At 39.8% G+C, this 20,204-nt stretch overlaps 1 protein-coding gene and 1 long non-coding RNA gene across 2 annotated transcripts; one reads left to right on the top strand and one right to left on the bottom strand.

Annotated features, from left to right (window-relative positions):
• Positions 1 to 2,339: 2,339 nt before the first annotated feature.
• On the bottom strand, positions 2,340 to 5,391 carry LOC135487965 (uncharacterized). The gene is made up of 5 exons (XR_010446941.1): positions 5,305 to 5,391; positions 4,740 to 4,979; positions 4,138 to 4,300; positions 3,520 to 3,713; positions 2,340 to 3,205 (listed from the first exon to the last, which is right to left on the bottom strand). It is a non-coding gene; the product is annotated as an uncharacterized LOC135487965 (long non-coding RNA).
• A 3,676-nt stretch (positions 5,392 to 9,067) lies between these two features.
• Positions 9,068 to 9,703, top strand: LOC135497145 (uncharacterized). Its single transcript, XM_064786883.1, has one exon. It carries the CDS (start codon positions 9,068 to 9,070, stop codon positions 9,701 to 9,703), a length of 636 nt encoding a protein of 211 aa, XP_064642953.1.
• The last annotated feature ends 10,501 nt before the right edge of the window (positions 9,704 to 20,204 follow it).

Raw genomic sequence — 20,204 nt, 5'->3', positions numbered from 1 at the left:
CATGTTTTATTCAATAAACATGGCGTTTTTCATATTATTAGATACATATATAGTCTTTGCTACCTCCCAGCGACTTGACTACATGTATTATAAGGGACCATCTCAAAAGTATTTTGAAGCCTAAAAGACTACGGGTAAGTCATTTAGTCTTTTTGAGTGTGGTCACACCCAAGACTAAGTGACTTGAGTCATTTTTGCTTCAAAAAACATGTACCTGTGAGATGGTCCCTGAATTCATACCTTGAGACAATATCCAGACCGGCACTTGATACTGAGTTCCTCTTGAATTGGCATCAATAGAGAAGTCTGGCTACATGTGCTAGGATTGCAAATTACAGCGTACTTTACATGTGCATTGGACTTGGAGCCTCCCTCGGTGGATACCTCTCTAATAAGGACACCGGTGCTGAATTGGTTTGGGTGGAATTCCACAACCAGGACGCCTTTCAATTGCAGACGATATTGGAGTGTCAAGCAAGGTAACACTTTACTTAGACAACGTCACGTCCAATAAGAATACACCTGCCACATACGGAAATACTGCCTTTGATGACGTCATTCAGAATGTTTGGGTTACTTAAGGATTTGTCACACCCACCCAGAATATACACAAGATGTCATTGAAAATGCTTTAAAAAATGTCACATCCCACCTGAATACCCCGGACCGTATGGAAATACCGTCTCTGAAGAAATTATCCAGAATGGTCGGTTTACTTTATTCGACACAATGTCACATCCAACCTGAATACACCTGATCGTATGGAAATACCGTCTCTGAAGACGTCATCCAGAATGGTCGGTTTACTTTCGACACAATGTCACATCCAACCTGAATACGCCTGATCGTATGGAAATACCGTCTCTGAAGACGTCATCCAGAATGGTCGGTTTACTTTCGACACAATGTCACATCCAACCTGAATACGCCTGATCGTATGGAAATACCGTCTCTGAAGACGTCATCCAGAATGGTCGGTTTACTTTATTCGACACAATGTCACATTCAACCTGAATACGCCTGATCGTATGGAAATACTGTCTCTGAAGACGTCATCCAGAATGGTCGGTTTACTTTATTCGACACAATGTCACATTCAACCTGAATACGCCTGATCGTATGGAAATACCGTCTCTGAAGACGTCATCCAGAATGGTCGGTTTACTTTATTCGACACAATGTCACATTCAACCTGAATACGCCTGATCGTATGGAAATACCGTCTCTGAAGACGTCATCCAGAATGGTCGGTTTACTTTCGACACAATGTCACATCCAACCTGAATACGCCTGATCGTATGGAAATACCGTCTCTGAAGACGTCATCCAGAATGGTCGGTTTACTTTCGACACAATGTCACATCCAACCTGAATGCGCCTGATCGTATGGAAATACTGTCTCTGAAGACGTCATCCAGAATGGTCGGTTTACTTTTGACACAATGTCACATTCAACCTGAATACGCCTGATCGTATGGAAATACCGTCTCTGAAGACATTATCCAGAATGGTCGGTTTACTTAATTCGACACAATGTCACATCCAACCTGAATACGCCTGATCGTATGGAAATACCGTCTCTGAAGACGTCATCCAGAATGGTCGGTTTACTTTCGACACAATGTCACATCCAACCTGAATACGCCTGATCGTATGGAAATACCATCTCTGAAGACGTCATCCAGAATGGTTGGTTTACTTTCGACACAATGTCACATCCAACCTGAATACGCCTTATCGTATGGAAATACCGTCTCTGAAGACGTCATCCAGAATGGTCGGTTTACCTTCGACACAATGTCACATCCAACCTGAATACGCCTGATTGTATGGAAATAATGACTCTGATAATGTCATTCAGAAGAGTTGGGTTTACCTACATGTACGATATAATGTCACTTCTAACCAAAATACTGCAGCTGCATATGGTTTGTAATTCAGAATGACGGTTTACTTGAGACAATGTCACATCCAACCAGAATACACCTACCGCATACTGAAGTACGGTCTTTGAAGATGTCATTCAGAGTAGTTTGATTTTTCTCAGTAATCCAACAGCCCGCTACATGTATACATGTACATGCAGGACAATACAATGGTCAGTCACTTCAAAGCGTGGCCTTCAGGGGATGACACAAGGACAAGGGCAACTTGAATACACAACCTTTCTCAGTCAAGATGAGGCAGATGCTACTTGACCATACACATCTTTGACACCTGTCTGCTCATTTCTGGCAAAAATTGATGTTTCTTTATACATGTAGGCAGCCTGATAGTATCAGCTGTGTTCACCCAAGGTGAGCAACAATGAAAACAAGTGCATGTATTTTGATGCAAGAATCATTTTATTGCTGCTGAAATTCACATTCAGCCAGTAATACAAATCTGCTTATACATAATTGGTGGATTCACAATATATCAGATTACACAAAAGGCATTTTTCAAGGTCCCTAGTGGTCCGGCAATAATTCTAAGTCGTTTTGGGAGTTGCAGGACATCAGCCTAGCCCCCGGCGGTCAGATAAAAAAAAATTTACCAGCAGCAGGTACCCCCCTCATGGTTAAGTTTGTCCCGAGGGCCGGAACATCGCTGTATCGTCGAACAGTTGGCAGATTCCAGAGCGCCAGACGAGCAAAAAAAACTCTCACTGAACAGTTTTGCCTCAGTTGACACTTTTTGCCATACGCCGTCATTTTAGGGTCGTCACAACACCTGATTTGTGGCGTAGTTTCCCAATAAACTGCATTGGAAGTTCGAACTTTCACTACAAAAAGTCACCTTATTCACAAACATGCTTTTTGAGAACCTCTGCAAGGGCCTTAAGAGATGCCACAGAGTTCCGAAAACGTTAGCATCTCGTGGCATACTTTGTTAGCTTCGAGTGACATTTGGGGACACTATACCCTTTTAGGCAAACTTGGACAAAAATCAAGTCGAAAAAGATCGGGATTTCTGAAATAAATCCGGCTTCAAAGGGTTAATTACACGTACTCAATGCCAATGTCATCACAATCCTCCTCCTCAGAGCTAGACGCATCCTCCTCCGAATTTGATTCTTCACCACCAGGTTGCACCTCACCTTCCTCAAAATCCACCACGATCCCTATGTCAGCGTCTATACATTCAAATATATCTGTTGCTTCTAGGAGAAGGTCTGTGTAGAATTCCTTTGATTCCAGCAGCAACTTCACCAATCCATGGTTTTCTTAAATAGAAGGAGAGCTGGACATTAAAATTCTGAAGTCATCAACAAAGGTAATGCACATACATCTGCAAACCAATAGTTTATGTCTGTCCAGTTAGATTAATGAAAGGCATTCGGTTTGAATTAATTCAAAGCAGGGCGTAGTACATTTGTATTAGTAAACTGAACCTGAGCTGGGAAAGAACGAAGTTGCAATCAGATCCAGATCTGCATCCACAGCCCAGGTTAATTCAGAGGTAGTGCCACAGCAAGACAAGTACATGTATGCATCAACCTCCACAAATGTTGGGTAAAAATAATTGCATGGCCACTACCTTGGTTTTTGATGGCCTCATTGTTCACGGTGTTGATTCTGTCTTCTAAGGTGTTGTTTTTTTTCTTGAAGAAAAGAACACTTGATACCATCTCTTGAATGAGCACAGGCAATTCCTCGATGTACCTGGTCATGTGTTCATGTACAGTATATCAACTATTTTCTTCTTCAAAGCAAATGTTTCTCCCTTGTTCCCTGAATTGAAGAAACAAATATTAGGACTACAGGCTAAAAGTTTCTTGCTCCATCCCTCCTACATGTACATACGAAACGCTGGTAAAAATACATGCTGGATATGTCAGAAATGTGACTATAAGATTGAGGCGCAACTTAACATTTTACTTGCAACCAATCCTACATTGCAACCAAATTGTGTTAAATGTACAAGGTAGAATGTACTTTACATCACTTGAAGACCAATGTACCAGTAAGCCTAGGGCAAAATGCCGACCCAGGCTTTAAACCTCAAATTGCTTGATAAACAACAGCTGGATCAATTTCTCTGAACAATCGAAAATGACTGCAGGACATTACCACTTGGAGTTATTTGTGTCCTGGACTTTGTGTTACATGTACTAAGTGAAGTTTGTGGGTAAATGAATATGAAGTGAATGCCAACCTGCAGGATTATGCCAAGGCAACAGATAGTCCTCTTGCATGACTTCGTCCACAGATCGAAACATGACAGTCTGCTTTTGAATTGTACAGTGTAACACAATGCTGAAGTTGCTTTCTCTCCTTTTCAAGACGCTTTCGTAGAGAAGCCCGACTCTTTGAAGCATCTGAAATGAAAATGATAAACTTTTAAACTGATCGATATAGCAGTGAACTCAACATGCATCGTAACTGCACAAACTGCTAATATGAAGAAAGCCCCTTTAATACTGTCATGTTAATTGCTATCTTTCAAATCATGTCATGTTATTTAAACCAATGAACTTTATAAGAATCTGAAAAGAATGAAAGTGTGTATATAATTAAATTGAAAAACTCCCGAAGATAGGGCAGAAGGCTGGAAAACCTGGTCAACAAACTGGGTTGACCATGGCACAAGGGAAAACGGTGGTGTTCTTGCAGCTTCTATCTTCAGCTCCAGACTCTGAATCACATTCTAGAGAACAAGTTGTGTTTTGATTAAAGAGCTGTGTTCCTTCAGTTATTTTTAGTGCCTGTTACATGTACACTTTGAAAACAAATTTATCTCCTATAAATATATCATACCTGATAACAGCTGACGACGCACATGAGACACAAACTGCACATGATGAACTATGTTTTCCCATTTTCCTAAGTATTGACCTCAATACTGGCTCCCGCACCTCCTCCCAACTTTCCTCTTGTCTTTGCTTCCGGTCAGCATGCACAACAAAATGCCTTTCTTCCATTCAGATTCAGTGCCTGGCACTTCAGTACTATTGGAAGCCCGAATCCCATTCAGAAGCTCCATAAGTTCAGCTCTCACTGTAAATTAAAAGTGCATTGATAAATACTACCGGGAAAGAAAAAAAAAGTTCCTAAGTGTTGATTCGAAAATACCATTATTTGCCTTAATCAGCAGCCAGTGTTGCCCAATTAACCTTTAAAAAAGAATAAATCATTTGCAAACTATAAACTGACTTGTGATCAACACAAAATTCAAAATTTAGATGAATCAGTTAAGGTCGTTTGACCTCTGCAGCCGTAAAAAGTATGGTAGGTCAAATCGGAAACTTACTTCTTATAAAATACACAACTTGATTTGTGTCTTGGAATAGAGCCAACTAGCTGATGAATAAAAATCACAAACCTTGCTGGAACACTTGAAAATCGAAAGGTGCATCGATTTCTACTTCATGATTACTTGGTAGCAATTCCTCAGGAAAGTCCTTTAGTTTCTCTGGAAAAACAAGCAATTTTGAAATTAAGGCCAAATGCAGATTACGCCAGAAAAGATGCAATTTCTTCCATGGAATTTCTTACATAACAAGAGGCCCAAGGGCCTGGCGCTCAGCTGAAATGGATAGGTGAAGGCAAGGGCCAAGTGTGTGTCGGTACCGTTATTATGAGGCAACGTGAAGCTATGACGTCTAGCACGCAGAAGTGCTGGTGCGAAGACCTTCTTGCTATATCAGTGCATGCTGAAGTACTGACGTCACCCTGCTATATGACGTAAAGTCATTTCTATTGCCGTTGCAGTAGTGGGGTGTGTGATGACGTCAAGGAGTTGTGTGGTGACGTCAAAGAGTGGAGTCCTTGTCTTCATGCAGCGTAGGTGGAACTAATAACATGCACATGGACACAAGGTACATAATTATTACAGTGTATTTTGTGAGGTGGGGCCTGGTGCTTTACAATGGTCAAATGAACCGACTGTTGTCTGGACATTGATGAAGTGGATGCAGCCAAATGTTTGGGATGGTCTTTTTTGTATGTGAAGAAAAGAAGATAAAGAGTTGGTTAACAAAATGAACTTTATTTATTGGTGTGACAGATATTTGATGCCTTTCGGCAGATATTTGAAGCGCCTTGCGGCAGATATTTGTTGCCTTGCGGCAGATATTTGATAACGCTCTCCAGGAATGGAAAGCAGTAAAACGAGTAAGCACACCTTACTCTGAATGTGGGAACAGCAAGTGCTTTCCTGGACTTGAAATGTGCCAACGACTCCTCTTGCAATAACCAACAACAGTAAATCTGTAAAAAAAGAGAAGAGAAATTAACACTGACTGAATAAATGAAATGGCCAGGGCCATTGTGCTCACCTCACTGTGGAGGAAAGATGGATAAAGATCATGGTTTTGTGTAATGTAGTGTTAGGTTTGATGTAGGTCCAAGCAATTACAATTTCCCCAAAATGGCCAATTTACAGTACATTCGACCTCTGTGACCTTGAAAAGTAGGTCAAATCAAAGAAGACCCGGGTGACACATTGAATGGTTGTTAGAATGAGATGTACCTATGATATAAAATTGGTGCCAATCGGGCAAGTAATTACTAAGAATAATGGCATTTTGAAGAATTTAGGATTTGGCCCCCTCCCTGGAGGCCAAACGGCAAATCAGATCGCACCAAACTTCAGTACCTGAGATCACCTGACCAAGGGGTACATGTGTACTTAATTTGTGATCAATAGTCATTGCAGTTAAGAAACGTGCCATAGTTACGGCCTGACGGCCAATTTACGCCATTTGACCTCTGTGACCTTGACAAGAAGGTCAAATTAAAAACCTGTGTGACATATACTGTATGGCGGTTAGATGTACCCATGATATCAAATTGGTGGCAATCGGGCAAGAAGTTAAGGAATAATCACATTTTTAAGGTTTTTGGATTTTGCCCCCTGGTGGTCAAGTGGTGAATCATATTGGACCAAACTTCGGTCCCTGAGATCACCCGACTAAGGGGTAAATGTGTACCAAATTTGGGATCAATAGTCATTGCAGTTTAGAAACGTGCCATCGTTACATCCTAATGGCCAATTTACACCATTTGACCTCTGTGACCTTGAAAAGTAGGTCAAATCAAAAACCCGTATGATATGTGATGTATCCTTGCTAGGAGTACCTACCATAAAAATGTTATGAAAATCAGACCACTATTAAACGAGCAATCAAACATCTTAACTTTGGACATTAAATTTGGCCCCCGGGTGGCCAAACTAAGAATTTTTCAAGATGCCCGCCTGGGACCCATATTGGCTATCACATTTGATAAAAAATCAAGGATTTAGTAGAGAGTACATAGATATACATCCAGATCAAATTTGGTTGCAATCCGATCATCAGTTTCGGAGTAATAGTACTGTGTTTATTTTTCAAGATGGCTGCCTGGCGGCCATATTTGATTTCCGAACGGCCGAAATTTTAGGGGTGGAATAGAGAATCCCCAGATGCATGTCCACACTGGTTTAAAACCTTCTAGCTAAAATAGATAGGAAACATGCTACTGTTCAGTGAATCAGCAAACTTTGACCTCTGTGACCTTGAAAAGGAGGTCAAATCAAAAACCCGGAGGATATATGATGCACCTTTGCTAGAAGTACCTACCATATTTTTTTCAAAATTTCCCGACTACTATTAAGGGAGATATTGCATATTTTCACTTTTAACGTTTGGCCCCCTGGTGGCCAAACCATGAAACGAATCGGACCGAAACTTGGTCTCCAAGGTCTCATTACATAAGGGTACATGTGTACCAAGTTTCAACTCAATAGCTCTAACAGTTACGAAACGTGCCCTGCCAACGGACGACGGACGACGGACGACGACGACGACGGACGCCACGGTATGGGATAAGCTCACCTCTGCTAAGAGGTGAGCTAAAAAGGGTGACATAGACGGGGAAATGTACACCACCGGATACAGTCTGTGCTTGACCAGGCATCGGTCAGATGATATCCTGAACAAGGCATCTAGAAAGAGACTTAACCTTCGAAGGGCACACTTATTACTCAGTGAAAAGTCAGTCCTGTGGGCTGTTTTCCAATTCAAAATAAAAGTGTAACCTCTTTAAATTAGTCTCACAGACTGAACCATAACACTCAACAGCCAACCGTGCCCACATGATGTGAGCCGAGAGCTGGGCTTAAAGATGAGCGAGTGGTGTACTACATTTTGAAAATTGTCTATCGTCTACGACATGTGACAGAACAGGATCTAGTGGACTTAATGATGAGGTACTATCAAATAAGGTGTCCATTAATTGAATCATGAGGGCCTGTTGAGTTATCCTCTTAGAGTCTTAGGCTATCGTTTTTGTCTTTTTTTACAGCCAACAGTACAACCGGTATCCAGTCAGAACGGCCCCTGGTCAAAACGGCCCCGCTTTAAATAGAGTCAAAACGGCCCCGAGTCAAAACGGCCCCGAGTCAAAACGGCCCCGGGTCAAAACGGCTCTGGGTCAAAACGGCCCTTGGTAGAGTAGTGGTAGTAACCTATCTGAACTAGATAACTTTTTTTACTGCGTGCGTGTAACCAGTGGTAACGAGATAAGAAAGCAGATGTTATGCACTTTTAAAACTTAGAAGTTGCGTTATCTGTTTTTTGGCCTGTTCGCCCATATTATTGTTATTATTATTAATCTTCTCTACATTATTCTCTATATGTAGGGCTAATGTAGGTCTACACCATCGAACTTTATTCAGGTCCGTGATCACACAGAAAAATTTAAGATCATTAATTAAGCAAGGGGAATTAATCAAGGCTACTTTTCGTGATATTTGCTGAGGTTCCTTTTACCTTTAACTTCTAGACATCTATTTTGTTCAATAATTTTACATCTGACCAAATACATATAGAGTGGAGAGGGATCGCACTGTCTCTTTAATCTTGTGACTGAGCTCATTGTGAACAGTGATCACATGCCAAAGGTGATGCGAATTCACTGTCTCTTTGATATTGCGGCTAATTAGAGCTAATTGCGAACACTAATCACATGCCAAAGGTGATGCGAATTCACTGTCTCTTTGATCTTGCGGCTAATTAGAGTACATTGATGGTACATTCAAGGTCGTCAAGGAGCCCTTCACACAACTGCTCAGCGTCCATGCTTTCGTTCGACAAGATGACGACATGAAACAAGTCCCGCTTATGTTCGTCTTGATGTCAGGAAAACGAAAGAAGGACTACCGAAAAGTGTTGAAGTCAATCAAGCGCCTGACACCAGATCGTTCCCTCAAGAAAATCGTCATTGACTTCGAGAGCGCGATGTGGAGAGCCATACCAACAGTGCTACCCGAGGTCAAGATACGAGGTTGTTCGTTCCACTGGGCCCAATGCATCTGGCGCAAGATTCAAGAGATCGGTCTGGCACCCGCATACCTCCACGATGACGTCACACACCAACTCTGCAAAGAACTACTCGCTTTGCCTTACCTCCCACACGAACACATTCGCCAACTCTTTGAAAAGCTTGCAAAACGTGCAACAACAGAAACCCTGGCGACGTTCGTGGACTACATTCGTAGAAACTGGATTGAGACGACACAATGGACCCCTAAAACGTGGAGTGTCTTCAACCAACCCGTTCGCACTAACAACGTCCAAGTCCGTCTTGTGCGTGCCGCCAAACTGAAACGTAGGCAACGAGCCCAATACCGCCAAATCGAGGGAAAACTCTTCGCAGTTTGGGAGGATTACATCAAAGGAAAGAAGAACGCCCGACAGCTGCTCCGTACGTGTTCACATCTCGTTGCCCCAAGTACGTAAAACGGTCAAATGGAATGTGCTTTGAACTTTTTCATGCGCTTGCTCTAGACTCTGTCGTCTAAGTCATGGAATGATGGTTACATTTTGGTAATAAAAACATATTGTTTTAAGATAACAAGTGCATATGAACAAGTGTGATATGGTTTGTCCACAGATGGGTCCCTAGATGGATGGATGGATGGATTGCAGGACGGACACCATTTGAACAGCTATTCTACTAGCTCCGCTGACTTTGTCAGCTGAGCTAAAAAGGGTGGAAAACACTAATTTTTCTGGTTTGATTTTAAAGATTGGTGAGAAATTTTAACGAGGTATAGCAGTGATAGGGTTGGATTTGTAGGCATAAACCATTTGTCCAGAACATGAAATTATCAGTTAATTGCACTAATGTAAGACTAGTCTAGCAGCAATAATGATGAAGTTGTCCACGCATCGAGCATTTACATACATTTACGGCAGCAGCATGGGGATGCATCTCATTCATCAATCAGGTGGTAGGCCTAGCTAGGCACGTGCCCTGCTGGGCCTGGGCCGGGGCTGGGCGGTATCCAGTCAAATCGTCCCCAGTAGCAATCAGTAGTATATGGGCTACTTGGGGAAAATTATGAACTTTTGACCTAGTGACCTACTGACCTACTGACCTACTTTGTGTATGAGAAGTTTGAAAGTTGACCTGACCTAGTGACCTAGTTTGGATATGGTGTAAAATCTCCAGAGTGGGTCATGGCCTAGTAACCTACTTTGGATATAGTGAAATATCCAAAGTGGGTTATGACCATGGCCCATATTGGAGTAACGTTAAAATATCCAAAATAGGGTATGTAGAGGTCATGGTCACATCATCAAAGTAGAGTTTGAAGATCAGTGTTGCAACTAGTTCAATCGTTCACAATTCTTCCCCAAGTAGCCCATGCTACTGTTTTTTATTTTTTGTTAAAGCATTGTACATGATATAAAATAATAAAAATGGCATTAGTAAAAACAAATAACCATAGCACAGCATGCATATTTTAAACATATTATACAAACCAAAAAGAGGAAAAGTATATTCCAACTTGCTTCTCTTTTCCTATCATGCACAAAAGTGATATTAATAATATTCCGATACTAGTCCATATATGATCAAGAGCTAAATAGTCTTCCAAATGCATTGTGTAGGCATTGTCCACAGGTAAATATTTACATGATAGTCTAAGTAATCCCATGCAAGTCTGTATGAAATGCTAACAAATTTCACTCTGCAATCCTTTATGTTGAAAAAAACAGTACTGTACACCTTTTTGAATGTTTCATATATATATATATATATATATATATATATAGTCTTACTGAATGTGGTCCGTTTTAAATCCTCCCGATGCAACAATGGCATTCTCTTTGTCTTCTTCTCCTTCCTCCTCCTCATCATCAGCAACAATACCATCATCGTCATCGTCAGCCTTTTCAATCGACTTAATTTCAGCGATAAGTTCATCAGTCCAATCGTTAAAAGCTCTATTCAACAGATATCTTGGCGTGCGGTTTATTTCAATGCCCAACCCCAGTGCGGTTTCTGCCAGGCGAAGGGTGAAATAAAGAATACTGGTGCTCTTTTTCAGGTTGTCTAGATGATTCCTTCGAATCTGTTTCTGACATTCAGCAAAGTCTTCCTGCATGCAGCAAACATGATCTGTTTGACTAGGCCAATCATTCAGGCATCCATCACACTCAAGATCCACGAAACCTTGACCGATCTTTGAAAGGTACAGCCCTAGTACCTGAATAGTGAGTCGACCGAGTGGAGTTATTTTCAATGAATCCTCACATGTGTGTTCTTTAAACTTGCTCGACATTTCCCTCCATTGAGGGACGCTCAGGAATACACCACATTTAGTCGGCCTGAAAAGAGTTGCTTGCGATTTTTCGGAATCTTTCTCAGGTTCGTTGTCATTGCTGATGAAAAAACGGCGAATGTCAACATTCATTTTATTGTTAAAGAATCTTGTTTGAACAAATATGTGGTCCTCCAGAGTCCAACGTTCCTCATGACTTTCGACGATCCTTTTATCGATGGTATCCACGAGATTCTTCAGATTCAGGAAACCCGTTTTACTGAGACGGATCCATTTCGTACCATAGGAGAATGTAACACCTCTTTCATCGGATCGGATCCGCAATTCAGTCTCTTGTTCTACACGACTCGAGCATTGTGGCAGCATTTCTTTTTCCCTCTCATTGAACGGAGTACGCGCTGCAGCTTTCCTTGCCTTCTTTGGTGCACTAGGAGCATTTGAGAGATCGAGGACTGTAGACCGTACCCCTCTTCGCCTGGTTACTTTCGGAGTTTCCATGATTGTTTCATTCTTCGCAGGTGACTTGGTCTGGGTGGACGTTACTTTATCCATTTCAGCGTTGTTTTTGTGGTTTTTGTTGGTAGTTTCGTTCTCCATTCTCTTGCACTTGCAGGTTTTGAAGTGAATGTGAGCACTCATGGCGTTTTGTCCTTATATATTGCACGTGACTGATGAAAGAGTGATTGTGATTGGACGTTGTCATTCGGGTAACGAATTGTGATTGGTTGCTGTTAATGAGGTCAGTAGAACAAAGATTAACCTCATTCATATATGTCCTTGACCTTAAAACTATTTCACACTAGTTGCAATCGATAACTGATTCCTAAGTTCTGAGGAGATTTTATGATCAGGGTTTTGTCCTTGTTGACATGTCCTGTAATACGAATCATAATATTCAGCAATTCCACCTTGTCCTTCTACAAAACTTAGAAGCAATGTTATGGCTTCTGCCGATAAATGAAGAATCCTCCAAACTTCGGGTGGTATGTTTATCTTTTTTTCACCATCATCGATCTGAATCCTTATTTGCTCCTTTTCCTTCCAAATTGCGAGGATGATCTTCGGTGTTAAGTACAAAACCATACTTGCGGACTTCTGTTTAGACCTGGCCTCAGCTTTCTGTTTCTTTTTCCCATCGTTATGTTGTTCTTCCTCCATCATCACTTCGACTGAGCGTTTATCGTTCCAAGTTAACTGAGCTTGTGCCATGACCTAGTGCCTAATATCCAACTATCAACAGACATATTCATTTTATATAATTTTCATAAGCATTTCTTTGCTTTGATTGGTTGTTGATAACAGAATTATGCAAATGTTCTCTTTAGAAACCTTACAACCTTTTTATCATTAATTTCAAGATCATTTCGAAATCCGGATAAGATGTTCTTTAGAGAGTAACCTAGTGATTTTTTCACCAAGAAGTACAGACAGTATTGACCGCAAAGCAATGAGAAAGGATATTGTAAAACTTTGCTGGAGTATGTCCACCAGGAAGTATTTCTCTTTAAAAATTTAACGATGAGTTTACTTCTTGGCGGTAAACCATACGAATCAAAGAATGTTGCCTTGCACTTACCATCGAACCATATAGCTAACCAGTGTTCACCTTCTTTTCTCATTGGATGTGTATTAATTATGTATGCTGAAGGATAACTATCAACAAATGTAGGTATCTGATCTAGGGCATACACACCTTTGAAATATTTTCGCAATTTCGGGTGTAATTTTGCTACTTTAATCAATTCTAAAGTATTCATCGGAAATCCTTGATGATATTTCTTGCACGATCAATTTCTATTACGTTATCGAATTCGGCATAGACATAAACGGATGTAGTTTCTGTCAAAGCCTCCTCAAATTTCAGATCTAGTCGAAGGTTTCCCTCTTTTACTAGATGAACATGATCACCATCCTCTTTATCTGGTGACAAGTCAAAAACCCAAAGACTGTACCCTTTTCTGAAACTTTCTCTTGTAATATCGTTGCCAATATCGTCGTGAACCTTTCCAGTATCTGTAAACAATGTCATGTATGATCTGATGTATCTATTATTTGTTCCAAAAGATGGTGTCAATGGTTGTGCAGGATATGTGCGACTATTTGCTTCAACGCTTATGAAATTAAGATTATTGTGTTTAAGATTGAATGGATTTTTATTCTTTGCACCCACCAATGCAGCATTATCTGTCATGAAAACAATTACTCGCCTTGGTACTTGACCTAAATATACGTTATCTCGAGTCACAGTTTGCGTGCCCGCATTAACTGAGAATGTTTTCACCTCAACTCTTCTAATGGGGTACTTAGCATTACTGGTATTAAGAGCTTTTGCATGGGCGGTTAGTACAGCAGGGTTAGGCTTGACTTGTTGAACAAGAAGAACAGCTTTCTTTATTTTTGTCACTTCAGTGCCTACATCAGACATGAGGTTGAAATTATTCTTTGTACGATTCAATCTTAATTTCAAATCTACACCATTCAGCAAGTAACGACTCTGATGACATAAATCAAGGTGTAACCTTCCAAACATGTCTAACTGTCTGCTTTTCGCTATAAATTTTGCTCTTGTTTTGAAACCGCCATTAGTGTCTGCTCCGGCTGGGTCGTTTTTCTCAAATTTGCCAGGGTCATCGGCAAACCAAAGTGCTGATTGTAGCTGACTCCTCTTTGCCTCTAGACCATACGATAATAAGGTTTCTATGTAGGCTCTGTATGGGTAAGTGTTGTTAGAGGACGTGACTAATTGACCATTTAATGACAGGTCAATCTGACTAAATAAGGAATGAAAAAAATAGTTGACTGGTCCAACCTTTTCATTTTCATCCAAGTTAGTGCCATCGCTTTTGGTGACTTTCACCTCCAGATAAAGGTACGTTTTAGCCAAATCGATGTACTCATCACCACGATTAGAGATGAAAAATTCTATTGGCGTATCATCATCTAATGACCCCAAAGGTAGATATTCAACATGCTGCGCTTTTTCAATGCTAGTCAGCGTTGGTGGGAGGGAAAATAGTTCCAGTTCGGATTTTGTGCACTCACAGGATCCAACACTGATCATTTTGACAGTCTTATTCAAATATGTCTGCCGACGATTTTGTTGATCTTCTCCGTCGCTTCGCCTGTCTCAGACTGGATGCAGAAGTCTTTGCTTTCCTCTTTTTATTAGAAGCCTTTGTATTACCCTGAGACATTTCCTGAACCGAGGAAAGTACATTTCGACCTATATTCTTCCCAGCTTCAATTGCTCTCTGTTTTGCAGCCTGTTTTAGGTTTCGACCCTTTAGCAGATCTCCGGCAAACTGTGCACCTGACTGAAGGAGAGATTTTCCTGCCGATTTGGCAGCTGATTTAAGCATTGGTATGGCCATTTTTGCCAGACCTGAGAATAAACCCCCTATGCCATGTCCTCGCTGTACAGGGGCACCCATAAACACAGGGAATCCACCACTACCTTTTTGGGTGTAATGTGCATCATAACAATGAGGGTCACAAATATAAACCTTTCTCATATTTTTCGTTTGCGCCTGAAGTGAAGTAGAACATCAACTCTGCCTTTCTCAAATGGTATGGAGTCGCCTGTGTCACTCCTTATATCTATTTCGATTGTCTCAAATGTAGACTTGCTGACAGAGAAATAATGAATATTTTTATATGACTTGCGAATACTCTCATCCTCTTTACCTTCAGCACATACAGTTCTGAGTAAAGGTGTCAATACATCTCCCACCAGTTGATATTGTAATACATCGCTATACACGTACATATCATGAAAATGTCTGAGTATATCTGCTTGATAGGGAGCGGTTGTGTTCTCGTTAAGGGCAATATTGTCTTGATGAAAGCCTAACATATGAGACAGTGGTGATGGTAATAGTATCAGTCTACCTTCTGGGAGCACAAAACTAACTTTTTTTGCAACCCTGTCATAGTTGAGAAAAAAATGTGTATCTTGTTGAACGCTAGTGAGTGCACTTTGAATTTTGAGATTCATTTCCATTACCAATTTGTTGATGTCATTATAGTATTTGATTGGAACTGTTAATGTTTTCCATGTCATGGGTATTTTTCCAGTCTTGGGGTCAGGATCGTCACTGGAAGGGATGTAAATACGAAAATTGTTGTTGGAAAGGTTGATATTACTCCATGTGTGTGGATATTGAAACTCGGCTAATCCTACTTCCCAATTTTCAGTTGAATCTAATCGTATAGCAGTGCTCAGCTTTGTAGTGTAGTGTCCAATTGTATTATCAGGGAAATACTTTAACGAACTATTGCAGGGTAATGAAACATAGAAGTGGTCATTCGTAAAAGCTGCCATGTTATTTCAATTGGAAAAGGTATTCCTTTGCAGAGGATGATGATTATTTTCAGTAGGAAACGACGGGTTTGGTAACAGATAGCCTAGACAGCTGCATAGAAGAGATATCCACAGGTTACTCTCACCATTTGCAAATGCAATGTTAAAAAGAGCTGTGATGACAACGATATAAATGATCACAACTTGAGTAAAGAATATTATTTCTGGTTTTGGAACATTATGCCCAAAAATAATCCAGTTTTTGTGCCGTGAAGTCACCGATTGTCGATCTTCACCCTTGTCTACTTCGTCTTCTCTTTCTACTTCAGACAGAGGTGTATTTCTTTCTATATTTCCATCGGAAAGTTCAATTGACATTTTTTTAGGCAAGATATCTTCATCGACGTTCAACGTCCGAGTGACTAACCCAACTGTTGAATTTTGATGGATAACCCTCCCATTTAACAAAGTATTCCTTTCTCTTACCACGTCCTCTTTCTGCAAGTATTCTTTCTATTTTATAGGTTTTATCAGGGCTTATGCGTACTTTCTGTAATTCTGTTTCATAGAAACTCCCTTGAATGGTGTCTCCGTCATCGTCTTCAATCACGTACAAAGGGGGCCTACTTTTTATTTGTCTTTTTACGGTGAATATTTCCATGGTCCAGTTGGGTAGATAAGATTTCTCAAATGTCATCTTGACTTTGCTTATTCTCACTTTTTCACCAATTTGAAATTTGAATTTGATGTTCTTCAGAGACAGGTTTTCTTTTGAGTAGAGCGTGTGCCAAACATCTGAAGCATTGTCTTCGTTCACTTCACTTGGTTTCATCTTAATACTCCGATGCCATGTGTTGTTATACGAGTGCACAAGTTTTTGGAGAACAGGCACGTATGAGAGAGTATTTCTCTCTGTGAAATATTTCCACATTTTACTTTTAAGGGTCCTATTAAATCGTTCAACTATTGCCGCTTTAACTTCATTATTCGAGGTAAAGAAGCGAATATTTTCTTTTTTCAGATAGGCTTGAAATTTTTTGTTCACAAACTCACCCCCTTTATCAGTTCTCAGATTCTTAGGCTTTCTCTTAGAGGAAGAAATTATCTTTTTAAATGCAGTCACCTGTTCGTCACCTTTTTTTGATTTTAGACCCACAACCCAGGCATATTTTGACAGGGTATCAATTACAGTGAGAAGATATTTAAAGGGTTTATTATACCTGACAATTTTCGATAAATCAACAAGATCGGCCTCCCATTGTTCGTCAATATCAGAAACCACGATACGTCTTCGTATAAAGTGGTGTCTAACTGGTTTGTGAAGTGTGTATGTGTCTTGAGACTGGAGCCATTTTTTTATGTTAGAAGTTGATATCCTCTTACCAACTGCTCTCTTTAAAGCATTTAGCCCGCCAAAACTAGCACTATGATTTGGTTCATAATATATTCTTTTCAATAACTCATTCGATTTCTTACTACCAGTCTTCCCACTCGTCATTGCTTTTACCATGTCTCCTTGGTGTGGTAAAACCCTGAGAAGAGACAGGTGAATTCGAATTCCAGAAGGCCAATGGACTTCTGGTTCTTGCCCTGGGCGTTTTATTCACTGATTTTGGCATTTCACCCACCCCGAGTTCTTTTTTCCATTGCCTATTCGTTACCATATCAGCCGATATGCCACCTGTTTTGTTCAAATAGGACAGGACAGGTTCTATTCCAACCGGTGCAAAGGACTGCTTCTTGTTGGATGAGGCATTCTGGACAATAGTTCTTATATTGCTCCCTTTGATGGGCTCACCGTTTATTGAAATTTCACCTTTTCCATCCCACTGGAATTTAGGATCATTCATTAATGCATTGACTAGTTTTTTTGCCTTTGCTTTGGAGTAGTTCGGTATATTGTTGACTATTGTTTTCTGATCAAGTGGAGAGGTTGCAGGTGGTGTGGTTCCACTTGCAACAACCGCCTCTGGCTCTCTTTCTTGTACAACAGGTTGGTTTGCAGCTGTGGCTGTTGTCGCGCGAACACTAGTGGGAATAGGTTTAGTTAAATCTGAGCCTTCTGAGTGAATTGCTCCTAAATACTTTCGAAGTAACTGTGAATATGCTAAAGCTTTGTCATACTCATTCATATCCTTCCTCGATAGCACTTCCTGCATTTCTCTGTCAATACTCATTGCATGGGTTGCCACTGGTTTTGTGTCCTCTTTGTATCGTTGTTGAGACAAATATTTGTCCACCATTTCATGAGGAATTAGAGACATTTTCCTTATTTGACTCATCTTTAGAATAAGACTGTCTGTCTGCTTTTGAATATCAAACACCGAATATACTCCCTATGGCTTTTATGACTGGACCTAGCAGTGCACCAAGAAATCCACCTCGCTGTATGATTCTTTTACGTTCCTTAAACGATGTTTTCTTGTTGGCCAGTTTGCGAATAGAGTGTCTGTGTTTCCTCAAACAGCTGAACTGTTTCTTATTCAGGGCGACATTGCCTTTTAAACAGTTCTTTGCAGACTCACCAACTGCTTTGAACAGGCCATTATCAGCTGATTCTAAAATCTTTCTCCTATTTTTAGCTCGAGCAGTTTTCAGCTTTTTAAGCTGGTGGACATAATTTTTTATGTGATATTTTGCCATTTCTATGTGTTGTGGCTGTGTCTGTGAATATTCAACAACTGATGTCATATTCGTATTTCATTTGTTTAAGTATACAATTTGGTTTTCATCTGGAAAGATATTAGTCCTCAATCGTAAATCTTCCGAAGTTGAAGGTTTAAAATCTAAAAATAAGTAACCAAAAGGAGGCTTTGTCGCATCTTTAAATGCCTCATTTAGGGCTTTGGTGTTGCCGGGAGAAATTTGCTTTGCCAAATGTGCTATCTGAGAAACATCTCTTGGATTTTTAAAGATAACAAGATAATTCGAGTTCAAGCTAATGGTGCGTTGTTCTCTGCCTTGGTGAAATAAATTCTGGATTATATAGACTACACTCATATTTTGATGATGACAACCCCTTGTGAATATTTTGGTAACCTTTTCATCTGTTTCACACATTAAGTCATCTATAATGAGTAGGGTACGTGCACCTGATGAATTATCTGTGAACTGTAGTCCAGAGATAAATTCAACATTTGGAAAATTTGCAAATGACTCCTGCCATTCGCCTCCATAACACCACACAACTCTTTGAGGGGGTGGATGGATAATATCTCTTGCATAGGAAATAAGTTTTTGTACAAAGAAAGACTTTCCACACATCGTTGGACCGGCCACAAGACATGTGAATGGATGCTTCAAAAGAAGGTCATCGCTTGAAATATCCATGTTGAAACATCAGAACACAATGATTGACACAAGAACAAAATGAGATTTTATACCAAGTTTAATAAATATCATAATGGTGATCCTTGCAATTAATTAACCAATTGATTAATCGAATATTTACAAACATATACATCAATACTCACAAACATAAACAGCAATCCTTTGAATGAATTAATTGAAAATTTACAAAATATATACATCATCTATACGCGTACACAGATTAATATACATTTATATGCAAAAATATTTAAATATCATACAATTTTTCTTTGAGAGAGCAGATGGGATGGAATTTCTTGAGATTCGATTAGAGAAAGAAAAAGCTATTTGTCAATCAGGATGATGATGATGATGATGATGATGATGATGATGATGATGATGATGATGATGATGATGCTGATGATGTAATGACGAAGATTAAACTCATAAAATATCAACATTATTACAGTTGTTAATGTTATTATTCATATTCATATTCATATTCATATTATTATTATTATTATTATTATTATTATTATCATCAATATATTTACAGTTTCAATGCACAGAATGAAATAAATATCACATTGTTTTATCACCATAAAATATGCCAGTATAAACATTTTATCACAGATATATGCCCTTGCAAAAAAATTCAAATCAATCTATGGTTGATATCAGTGTCGTTTTCAAGAATATAGGTACAACAAAATTTATCTTATTATTATAACAAAGAGGTGAAGAATCAATATCCAAATGGGAGGGTGTAAAAATCATCAGCGAGGTAACGTTTGTCATAAACCAAGCCATATTTCTTTTCCTCTTGTACCGTTACAATTTTGAAGTCCTTTCGCCTTTTGATTTTGAAAGGATTTGTGATCGTAATCTTGTCCGAAAAGTTCAATGCTTCCACAAGTTTCTTCATGGAGTCAAAATTTATGTTTTGACTATTTGCATAGTTCAAGGTAAATCCCCGGACTTTACAGACAGTCTCTCCGCTACCTTTAATTCTGTAACCGTAGTTTTTGGGACCGCCGGATATGAATTCTTCTATAGTTTT

Source organism: Lineus longissimus, chromosome 1 (assembly GCF_910592395.1).
Source record: "Lineus longissimus chromosome 1, tnLinLong1.2, whole genome shotgun sequence".
Classification (NCBI taxonomy): domain Eukaryota; kingdom Metazoa; phylum Nemertea; class Pilidiophora; order Heteronemertea; family Lineidae; genus Lineus; species Lineus longissimus.
The sequence above is the reverse complement of the archived record's forward strand: the minus strand, read 5'-3'. Positions and strand labels throughout refer to the sequence as shown.

Excerpts from the sequence above, each read along its gene's own strand:
- LOC135497145 (XM_064786883.1), top strand. The coding sequence starts at position 9,068 with ATGAAACAAGTCCCGCTTATGTTCGTCTTGATGTCAGGAAAACGAAAG.